This window comes from Chiloscyllium plagiosum, unplaced genomic scaffold (genome assembly GCF_037043375.1).
Source record: "Chiloscyllium plagiosum isolate Xiang-an unplaced genomic scaffold, Cpla_swu_hap1 HiC_scaffold_6, whole genome shotgun sequence".
NCBI classification, from domain to species: domain Eukaryota; kingdom Metazoa; phylum Chordata; class Chondrichthyes; order Orectolobiformes; family Hemiscylliidae; genus Chiloscyllium; species Chiloscyllium plagiosum.
Window position 1 is genome coordinate 109,732,540 of NW_028270144.1, and position 12,003 is coordinate 109,744,542.

General features: G+C 41.0%; 1 protein-coding gene across 1 annotated transcript in view; it reads left to right on the forward strand.

Annotated features, from left to right (window-relative positions):
- The first annotated feature begins 1,774 nt into the window (after positions 1–1,774).
- Positions 1,775–12,003, forward strand: part of LOC122551170 (von Willebrand factor A domain-containing protein 3B-like) — a 155,457-nt gene continuing 145,228 nt past the window's right edge. The window contains exons 1-2 of the mRNA XM_043692794.2: positions 1,775–1,925; positions 7,502–7,593. Of these exons, the coding sequence (XP_043548729.2) occupies positions 1,775–1,925; positions 7,502–7,593 (243 nt within the window). The remainder of the gene's footprint in view (positions 1,926–7,501; positions 7,594–12,003) is intronic.

The following is a 12,003-nucleotide window of genomic DNA, read 5'->3' on the forward strand; positions in this document are numbered from 1 at the left end:
GAGTCGCAGGTAGATAGGATAGTGAAGAAAGTATTGGTATGCTTTCCTTTATTGGTCAGAGTACAGGAGTTGGGAGGTCATGTTGCGGTTGAATAGGACATTGATTAGGCTACTTTTGGAATATTGTGTGCAATTCTGGTCTCCTTCCTATCGGAAGGATGTTGTGAAACTTGAAAGGTTTCGGAAAAGTACTAAGAGGATGTTGCCAAGGTTGGAGGATTTGAGCTATAGGGAGAGGTTAAATAGACTGAGGTTGTTTTCCCAGCAGTGTCAGAGGCTTAGGGGTGACCTTACAGAAGTTTATAAAATGAGAGGCATTGATAGAATAATAGACAAAGTACTTTCCCTGGGCTGGGGAAGTCTGGAACTAGAGGACACAGATTTAGGATGAGAGTGGAAAGATATAAAAAAGACCTAAGGGGCAATTTTTTCACACAGAGGGTGGTACGTGTATGGAATGAGCTGCCAGAAGAAGTGGTGGAGGCTGGTACAATGACAACATTTAAAAGGCATTTGGATGGGTATATGAATAGGAGGGGTTTGGAAGGATATGGGCCGGGCACTGGTAAGTGGGACTAGATTGGGTTGGGATATCAGGTTGGCATGGATGAGTTGGACCGAAGGGTCTGTTTCCGTGCTGTATATCTCTATGACTCTATGTCCTGGTTTGGAACTCATTTGCTGGTTGCAGCCATCTCTGAAAGGTTTTACCTGGATAAGCCCCAAGGTTCCATAATAAAGGTGTATAATATATTATTATCATGGTTCTGCAAAAGTAATTTTCTTTTTAGGAAATCAGAAAATCATTTGGAAAAGTGATTAATGCATAATTTCCAAGAAAACATGTGACTTTGTAAGTGCCCAGCCAAATGCCTGTGATATTAATTGATGAAATGTTTACAGCATGAGTACATGACACACAGAAAACCAAATGATTGGGGCTACTAGTTTGGTTTAAGTTCAGTTCACAAGAATACTGCGTGCAATTCTGGTCTACTTCCAGTTGTAAAAATGTTGTGAAACTTGAAAGGGTTCAGAAAAGATGTACAAGGATGTTGCCAGGGTTGGAGGATTTGAGCTATAGAGAAAGACTGAATAGGCTGAGGCTCTTTTTCCTGGAACATTGGAGGCTGAGGGGTGACCTCATAGAGGTTTATAAAAGCATGAGGGCCCTGTATACAATAAATAGACAAGGTCTTTTCCCTGGGGTGGGGGAGTCCAGAACTAGAGAGCATAGGTTTAGGGTGAGAAGGGAACCTAAGGGGCAATTTTTTCACACAGAATAAATTGACAAAGTACATTCCCTGGGCTGGGGAAGTCTAGAACTAGAGGACACAGATTTAGCATGAGAGCGGAAAGATATAAAAAATACCTAACTGGCAACATTTTCACGCAGAGGGTGGTGCATGTATGGAATGAGCTGTCAGAGGAAGTGGTGGAGGCTTGGTACAATTACAGCATTTAAAAGGCATCTGGATGGGTACATGAATAAGAAGGCTTTAGACAACATGGGCCAAGTGTTGGCAAATGGGACTAGATTGGGTTGGGATATCTGGTCAGCATGGACAAGTTGGATCAAAAGGTCTGTTTCTATACCGTACATCTCTGTGACTCTATGATTTCTAAAGGTTGGAATTTTTATGTAGTTGCCATATTTATAAATCATTAATTGAAATATGTTCTGTTGGCAGATGTAATGTTTGATTTGAAACAGAACCCAGTCAACAGAGATTAATTTACATATATTTTAATAAGGACAAACAAGCAGTTAAAAATGGTGAAAGCACAGGAGAAGAATTCACTTTTTGAACTTAACGTGCAGACTCTCGTTTCATCATCAAAATGGCTTCAGCTACATGGACTCAAGAGAAACAGGTTGACCCTGTCTCAGATCTTGTCACAGATTGGATTTAAACATAGAGAAGGTAACATTTATTGAATTTCTCATAGAATTACATTAGCACATTTTGTATACCAATTATTTGGTCATTTATCTGTCATGTCATGTTAAAGAATGAAGGGTATGGATGTGTGCAGCCTCTGAGTGAAGTTTTTGATGTGTGGAATTAGCTGATGGCATGATGTCTGCTTTAAAAGTATTTCTATCTCTTTTGCATATACTCTTTATCTTTCTTAGAATTGAAAGAAAATAGAGTACATATTTTTCTTGGAGCTGAAGAGTGTGGAGATTGGGTGTATATGTAGCTTGCTGTCAGGTATTTATGGCACAGCACAGTTCTTTTGTGTTTCCACTAAGATTAACTACAGCCTAAAATTTCAAGGGCATGTTAAGAGAAGGTACATCTTCTGCCCATCAAACCCTTCTACGTCAAGGGCATTTGGTTAGAGGAGTTCCTGGGTCATCTAGGAGAAAACATTTTCTTCATCACCATCCCAAAATGGAAACCCCTAATTTTAGCATAATGCCCCATGGTTCTGCACTCACCCACAAGTGGAAACATCCTCTCCATATCCACCTCGTCAAGATCATTCTGATCTTATAACTTCAGTCAAGTCACTCTTGGAAACAACCCAGTCTGTCCAACTTATGCTCATAAGACAACCCACTCAGCAAGTGTCATTCTAGTAAACCTTCTATGAACTGCTTCCAATACATTTACATCCTTCCTTAAATATGACCAATATTGGACCCAGTATTTAAGATGTGGTCTCACCAATATCTATGTAAGTGAAGCACAACACCTTTGTTTTTGTGTTCAATCCTTTATATAATGAGGGATAGCATACACCTCCTTAATTACTTGCTGCATCTGTACACTTTGTGACTCATGCACTGGAATATCTAGATTCTCCTGCATCTCATCATTCTGCAGATGTTGTCTATGTAAGCAATGCACTGCATTTTTACTTTTCCTGCCAAAGTAAACAACTGGACATTTTCCCATATTATTTTTCATCAGCCAGATTTTTGCTCACTCACTCAGCCTCTCTTTATTTACCTGGATCCATCTTCTGTCCGCTGCCCAACAGAAAGCTTAGCTATCATGCCTTCACTCCCCTCATGTTAATCATTGATGCAAGTTGTAAAAAGATGAAGCCTTAGAATAGATCCGTGTGGGACTCTGTGCATCGCATCCTACCATCAGCAAATTACCCACTTATGCATACTTACTATCTTTTGACAGCCAGGCAATTTTTATCGGTGGTAATATGTTACCCTGTATGGCATGAGCATCAATTCTATGCGATAACCATTCATGCTGAATCTTGTTGAATGCCTTCTGGAAAGCCTCAGTACATTTACAGTTTCCCCTTTATCCAATAAATTGATTTAAAAATGATTTCCCTTTAATAAAGTAATGCTGAACACTTGCTGATTATCTTGAGGTTTACTAAGTATGATCTGTTCAATGATCAATTCTAATCCCTTCCCCAACACAGACATCAATCTAACACCCCTCTACCACAAAAATATAGTGGCAGAATTGTATACCATTACAAGATGCACTGCTGCAGCTTCCCAAGGTTCCTCCAATAGCACCTTTCAAATCTGTGACCTTTACCACCTCGAGCTGCATATACATGAGAGCAGCATGACCTACAAATTTTCCTTCAAACCACACACTATCCTGACATGGTTCTATGTTGCCATTCCTTTATCACCACTGGGCCAAAATCCTGGCCCTCTCACCTTAACAACACCATGGGTGACCCTATACATCAAAGTTTGCAGTATTTTAAGAAGTCAGCTCACCATCACCTTCTCAAGAGCAATTACAGATGGACAATAAATACTGACTTAATCAGTAAGGCCTGCATTGCATGAAATATTTTTTTCATAAAGTCTTGTGATTGCTTTGTGATGATATGACTGCAAGATCTCAAATGGAGATCAGAACCAGACCCATTCAAAATTTGGATCAGAGTCAAGCAAAACTGCATTATCACCTCCCTTATTATTTACAACATATATGCCGGTGACCTTTCATCTCATCACACTGTTGTGTCAACAGGAGACACCATTTAGATAAAAATCTCTTTAATCTTAATTGCCTCCATGCCAAAACTAAGCTGAGTATCACAGCCTTACATGATGTCCAGTATGCAGATAACTGCAGTATCATATTTGCCTCTGCACCTTCCTGATGAAGGTATCCAGGCCAAAACGTTGATTTTCCTGCTCCTCAGATGCTGCCTGACCTACTGTGCTTTTCCAGCAACACACACTCAACTCTGCACCAGATTTGTTTGTCATCCTTGACCTCTTCAATTCTGCGTAGAAGCAGTATTGCCTATTCTTAAATGTTGCCAAAACAAAACTCCAATATCATCTCTCACACACAGTCAGCTAAATGTTCCACTCCACTCACACTGTCCCCGTTCCCCCCACAAACAAACACACACATATTGAAGGAGAGACTCTGGAATGTAGTGAGCATCTCCATTAGCCAGCCATTTACCTCTTGAAAAGCTAGCATCCTTCTTGAAGCCAAACATTTCGGTGGAACTCCAGAGAAATCAGCTATGATGGACTGAAGACGATGGTTGAAAATTGTCTTCACCACCAGATTCAATTTTCTTAACTGTGAATTGGTCAACATTCCAGAGAATAGAAAATAAATGTCTCAGAGACAATCTGATACTCTGTCTGAATTGTGGCAGCATATACATTAATGACTGGAGGAGGTTTATTCAGAATGGCAAAAACTTGTCCATTAAGGGCCGATACTTCTGAATCAATATTTCTTAATGATGAGGCAGAGCAGCAACAGAAAATGAAAGGAAATCCTTCACCCTGGTTCCTACTACCTTGTGGGACATCCTGCTCCCATGTGCTCAAAGATTTGTGGTTCAAGAATTGGAGTGGCAGTCATATGAAAACACAAAGAAGGAATTCATGACCTTATGTAGATGTTACATTTAAATTGGATGTGAACATAGAAGGTATGGTTAGTAAGTTTGCAGATGACAGCAAAAATTGGAGGTGCACTGGACAGTGAAGAAGGGTACCTCAGAGTACAACGGGATCTTGATCAGATGGGCCAGTGGGCTGAGGCTTGGCAGATGGAGTTTAATCTAGATAAATGTGAGGGGCCTGCATTTTAGAAAGCAAATCAGGGCAGGACTTATACACTTAATGGTGAGATCCTGGGGAGTGCTGCTGAACAAAGAGATGTTGGAGTGCAGACTCGTAGTTCCTTGAAAGTGGAGTTGCAGGTAGACAGAATAGTGAAGAAGCGTATGGTATCTTGCCTTTATTTGTCAGTGCATTGAATATCGGAGTTGGGAGGTCATGTTGTGGCTGTGTAGGACATTGGTTAGGCCACTTTTGGAATGCTGTGTTCAATTCTGTTCTCCCTGCTATAGGGACGATGTTGTGAAACATGAAAGGGTTCAGAAAAGATTCACATGGATGTTTCCAGGGTTGGAGGGTTTAAGTTAGATGGAGAGCCTGAATAGGCTGGGCCTGTTTTCCCCAGTGCCTCAGAGACTGAAGGGTGATCTTATAGAAGTTTATAAAATCATGAGGGGCATAGATAGGGTGAATAGCCAAGGTCTTTTCCCCAGGGTAGCAGAGTCCAAAACCTGAGGGTGTAGGTTTAAGGAGAGAGGGGAAACATTTAAATGGACCTGGGGACAACTTTTTCATGCAGAGGATGGTACATGCATGGAATGAGCTGCCAGAGGAAGTGGTGAAGGCTGGTACAATTACAATATTTAAAAGGCATCTGGATTGGTATATGAGGAGGAAGGGTTTAGAGGGATATGGACCAAATGCTGGCAAATGAGACTAGATTAATTTAGGATATTTGGTTGGCGTGGACGAGTTGGAGTAAAGGGTCTGTTTCTGTGCTGTACAGCTCTGTGACTCCATGACTCGAAATTGTGGGAATGTGGCTGACCTCTTCTGACAGTGTTCTTTGTAGATGCATTTGATGCTGAATCAGTGAATTGATGTGAACTTCAATATGTTTTCATTATTTTTTGTGTAAAAGCTGTTGAAGATGTTAATCCCTTTTAAATGAGGTGCAACTGAATTATTAACAGTCATATTCACTGATGAATAGCTGTTTTGGTCCTGTGAAACTTATTTTCTGTTCTGCAGAAGAATATCTAAAATTCCATTATTTTAAAAATAATTGGAATTTTCTTTAATAGCTTGGTACCTTCCCTATTTTCTTAAGCCTATGTCTCTGTAATAATCTTATTTCTCTTTTTATGTAATGCTTCACGTGTGAATTATAATTTGTGCTTTTTAACTTCTTGCTTTGTTGTTTTTGAGAATTTTCAACTCTGATTGGCTGTTCATCTTGTTTGATGACTTTGCTGTTGCCAAATTCAAAGTTGTGACAGAATAGAGCAATTTGACTCACTGAAGGAGTTTTTCCAAGGTTACCAGTGAGTGTTACTCCTTTACCACGAAATGAAATATCTAGATCCCCATTGTTGTAAATTAACATAATATATTATCAAATTTGTGTGGAATAAATAAAAAAATAAAATAGCTAAAAATACATTTTAAATAAAGCAGTTAGATATGAAATTAATTTCGGTATATGAACCATGGTATATTTCAGTCTTGATATCTGGATGTAAGTTTGCTTGCTGAGCTGCAAGGTTTGTTTTCAGACATTTCGTCACCATACTAGGTTACATCATCAGTGAGCCTCTGGTGATGTCATTTCCTGGTGGTTAGTTTTCTGCCTGTTTGTCCAATGTAGTGTTTGTTACAGTTCTTGCAAGTTCTTGCAACTAGACACCAGGAATAATGAACATCAACTAGCCACAAAAGGACATGACCTACTCTCTCTAGTATCCTTACATATAGATGAGGAAGGACATCACTTCAACTGGGACAACACATCCATCCTAGGACAAGCCAAACAGAGGAATGCATGAGAATTCCTAGAAGCATGGCATTCCAACCGGGACTGTATCAACAAACATATCGACTTGGACCACATTTTCCACCCTCTGAGAAAAAGAACAGCAAATGCATTACCACAGGAAATGCCATCACCAACCCAAGGAAACCTAAACACATAAATAGAAAGTGGATCACTAACACCAGTGCTTCACCAGAGGCTCACTGATGTTACCTAGTATGATGACGAAACGTCTGAAAATGAACCTTCTAGCTCAGCGAGCAAACTTACATCCAGAACCTCTATCTGAGCTAAAGATCCTCTCAAAATTTGTCTTAATATCTTTTTGTTCTAAGCTACTTGAGCTTGCAGACATAATAATTATGTTCTATTATGCCATGGCATATCTTCAGCTTAAACAGTTGGACATATATAAAGATGGACATATAATTCCTGTAAAATATTACTTAATGTTCTGTGTACATTTGTTCAATGTGGTAACTTTGAAATGTCTTGGCTTGAGAAAAAATGCATCAAAAAAAATTAGTGCATTATTCTGAAAGTGTCCCCCTTAAGAGTTTGCTGCAGTTTTGTAGAGATCCATTAACCTTCGACTCTGGCAAAAACTTTCAAATCGTTTTATCTTGCTAATTTATGTCGATTTTATCTTACAGAATTTGATTATGGATTGCAGAAGCCCGTGTCATCATGTTATGGTGAAGGCTTGTTCCAGCAATATGTGAGAAAAGATGGTAGGATTTACAATGTAAGTATGCGAATAGTGCAGGAAGCTGAGCTATTTTCTTTAATAATCTGTGTGTTTACTTTTCTTCTTTTATATGCATATAATGCTATTTATTACAAGTAATAATCAAGTGCTATAAATACTCAGCAGGTCAGGTAACATCTATGGAGAGAGAATTATATCCAGAGTCATAGAAGTTTAGAGTCATACAGCGCATAAACAGACCCTTCAGTCCAATTTGTCCATGCTGACCAAGTTTCCCAAATTAAACTAGAACCATTTGCCTGTGTTTGGCCCTTCCTATTCATGCACCTGTCCAAATGTTGTAATTGTATCCGTATCTACCAATTCCTCCAGCAGTTCATTCCATGTACGAACAACCCACTGCGTGAAAACATTGCCCCTGGAGTCCATTTCAAATCTCCCTCCTCTCATCTTAAAAATCTATCCTCTAGTTTTGAAGTCCCCTACCCTAAGGAAAATACCTTATCTATGCCCCTCGTGATCTTACATTTAATTTCTCAGATTGAATAGCTATTAAACAGTTGCTAGCACTTTCAGGGTGAAAGGCTTCTTGATTCTGAAGCTGTTCAAAAGTTGAGACGATGAATCCAAACACTTGTTCTTGTTCAAGAGGCAGTTACCTAATATGTATTAGGTAAAAACAATGACTGCAGATGCTGGAAACCAGATTCTGGATTAGTGGTGCTGGAAGAGCACAGCAGTTCAGGCAGCATCCAAGGAGCAGTGAAATCGACGTTTCGGGCAAAAGCCCTTCATCAGGAATAAATGCAGAGAGCCTGAAGCGTGGAGAGATAAGCTAGAGGAGGGTGGGGGTGGTGCCGAGGACATGGAAGTCCTGGGCCTCCTTCACCGCCGCTCCCTCACCACCAGACGCCTGGAGGAGGAATGCCTCATCTTCCGCCTCAGAACACTTCAACCCCAGGGCATCAATGTGGACTTCAGCAGTTTCCTCATTTCCCCTTCCCCCCACTTCACCCTAGTTCCAAACTTCCAGCTCAGCACTGTCCCCATGACTTGTCCGGACTTAGGAAGTAGCGACCATAATATGATAGAGTTCAGTCTGCAGTTTGAAAGGGAGAAGGCAAAATCGGATGTAATGGTGTTACAGTTGAATAAAGGTAATTATGAGGGCATGAGAGAGGAACTGACTAAAATAGACTGGAAGCAGAGGCTAACCGGGAAGACAGTAGAGCAAAAATGGCAGGAGTTTGTAGATATAATTGAGGACACTGTACAGAGGTTCATTCCCAAGAAAAGAAAGATTAACCGGGGAGGGATTAGACAACCTTGGCTGACAAAAGAAGTCAGGAAATGTATTAAAGAAAAAGAGAGATCCTATAAAGTGGCTAAGAACAGTGGGAAATCAGAAGATTGGGAGGGATACAAAAGCAAACAGAGGATAACAAAGAGTGTAATAAGAAAGGAGAGGATCAAATATGAAGGTAGGCTAGCCAGTAATATTAGAAATAATAGTAAAAGTTTCTTTCAGTACATAAGAAACAAACGACAGGCAAAAGTAGACATTGGGCCACTTCAAACTGATGCAGGAAGCCAAGTGATGGGAGATAAGGAAATAGCAGGAGAACTTAACAAGTACTTTGCGTCAGTCTTCACAGTGGAAGACATGAGTAATATCCCAAAAATTAAAGGGTGTCACGGGGCTGAGTTGAGTATGGTTGCCATTACGAAAGAGATAGTGCTAGAAAAGTTAAAAAGTCTTAAAATTGATAAATCTCCTGGCCCCGATGGGATACACCCTAGAGTTCTGAGAGAGGTGGCTGAGGAAATAGCAGAGGCATTGGTTGAGATCTTTCAAGAGTCACTGGAGTCAGGAAAGGTCCCGGATGATTGGAAGATGGCTGTTGTAACCCCCTTGTTCAAGAAAGGATCAAGGCAAAAGATGGAAAATTATAGGCCAATCAGCTTAACCTCGGTTGTTGGTAAAATTCTAGAATCCATCATTAAGGATGAGGTTTCTAAATTCTTGGAAGAGCAGAGTCTGATTAGAACAAGTCAACATGGATTTTGTAAAGGGAGGTCATGCCTGACAAACCTGTTGGAATTTTTTGAAGAGGTAACAAGTAGGTTAGACCAGGGAAACCCAGTGGATGTGGTCTATCTAGACTTTCAAAAGGCCTTTGATAAGGTGCCACACGGGAGGCTGCTGAGCAAGGTGAGGGCCCATGGTGTTCGAGGTGAGCTGCTGGGATGGATTGAGGATTGGCTGTCTAACAGAAGGCAGAGAGTTGGGATAAAAGGTTCTTTTTCAGAATGGCAGCCGGTGACGAGCGGTGTCCCGCAGGGTTCGGTGCTGGGGCCACAGCTGTTCGCATTATATATTAACGATTTGGATGAGGGAACCGGGGGCATTCTCGCGAAGTTTGCCGATGATACGAAGTTAGGTGGACAGGCAGGTAGTACTGAGGAAGTGGGGAGGCTGCAGAAGGATCCTGACAGGTTGGGAGAGTGGTCCAGGAAATGGCTGATGGAATTTAACGTGAGCAAGTGCGAGGTCTTGCACTTTGGCAAAAAGAATAAAAGCATAGACTACTTTCTAAATGGTGAGAAAATTAATAAAGCCAAAGCACAAAGGGATCTGGGAGTGCTAGTCCAGGATTCTCTAAAGGTAAACATGCAGGTTGAGTCCGTGATTAAGAAAGCGAATGCAATGTTGTCTCTTATCTCAAGAGGGTTGGAATATAAAAGCAGAGATGTACTACTAAGACTTTATAAAGCTCTGGTTAGGCCCCATTTGGAGTACTGTGTCCAGTTTTGGTCCCCACACCTCAGGAAGGACATACTGGCACTGGAACGTGTCCAGCGGAGATTCACACGGATGATCCCTGGAATGACAGGTCTAACATATGAGGAACGGCTGAGGATACTGGGATTGTATTCGTTGGAGTTTAGAAGATTAAGGGGAGACTTAATAGAGGCGTACAAAATAATACATGGCTTGGAAAAGGTGGATGCTAGGAAATTGTTTCAGTTAAACGAGGAGACTAGGACCCGTGGACACAGCCTTAGAATTAGAGGGGGTCATTTCAGAACAGAAATGCGGAGGCATTTCTTCAGCCAGAGAGTGGTGGGCCTGTGGAATTCATTGCCACGGAGTGCAGTGGAAGCCGGGACGCTAAATGTCTTCAAGGCCGAGATTGATAGATTCTTGTTGTCTCGAGGAATTAAGGGCTACGGGGAGAACGCTGGTAAGTGGAGCTGAAATGCGCATCAGCCATGATTGAATGGCGGAGTGGACTTGATGGGCCGAATGGCCTTACTTCCACTCCTATGTCTTATGGTCTTATGGACTTGTCCTACCTGCCTATCTCCTTTTCCACCTATCCACTCCACCCTCCTCCCTGACCTATCACCTTCATCCCCTCCCCCACTCACCTATTGTACTCTATGCTACTTTCTCCCCAACCCACCCTCCTCTAGCTTATCTCTCCACGCTTCAGGCACTCTGCCTTTATTCCTGATGAAAGGCTTTTGCCCGAAACGTCGATTTCACTGCTCCTCGGATGCTGCCTGAATTGCTGTGCTCTTCCAGCACCACTGATCCAGAACCTAATATTTATTGTTTGACTGTCACACAAAAGAAGCAAATGGCTGGGTCTTTGACAATGATCACTGCAGCATGCAACAGTGTTTCTATAGCCAAATATTACCATAAGCATCCATCATGTGCAAACCATTCTTTTCATGAAACGTCTGCCGATATGAGGAGCCAGTGGTTTGCACTTGAGGAATAACTCTGTCACATAATAGTTGGTGACAATTTTATCTTATCTTCAGAGCTGTGACATTAACTCTGCTTGAAAGCAGAGGTCATGGACCTGTTCCAATGCTGGAAACAGATGTAACCTTCTACCTTTGAGAACAAGAATACTGCAGTTGGGATCTGAGCTGGAGCTTATACTTTGGCACAGTTTTGGAGTTTTTTCTATTGCGACTGAGTATTGAAATAAGCATTTCTATACTTTAAAGCTGTGTCATCATTCTTAACTGTCAACGTGTTCCTGTTTTTTGGCTGAAGTTGCAGTACATCTTTCATTAAACCAGGGCTGTGAACCAAAGACAATATTTAGCAGCTTGGATGGAATTGATACTACAGCGCTGTAAGTTGGAGTATTATACTGACATTGAAGTTAAGTATTGGACTCTTCATCTTGGCAGAAAAATGAAATGAGTTATTCTTTCTTCTCCACCCACTTTCTCCAAATAAATCCCGACAAACCTCTTTGAAATGCATTTGTACAAACTTTTGGAAGAAGTGATTAAATTGATCTTATGAAGTAAGTAATGAAAATGTCAGCGCTAGATATAAACAGCATCATTGGTACATACATTCATACTGTCCTGTACCCGCACTAGCAGTACAAAGGTTATAGCTAAGATGAGAGACTA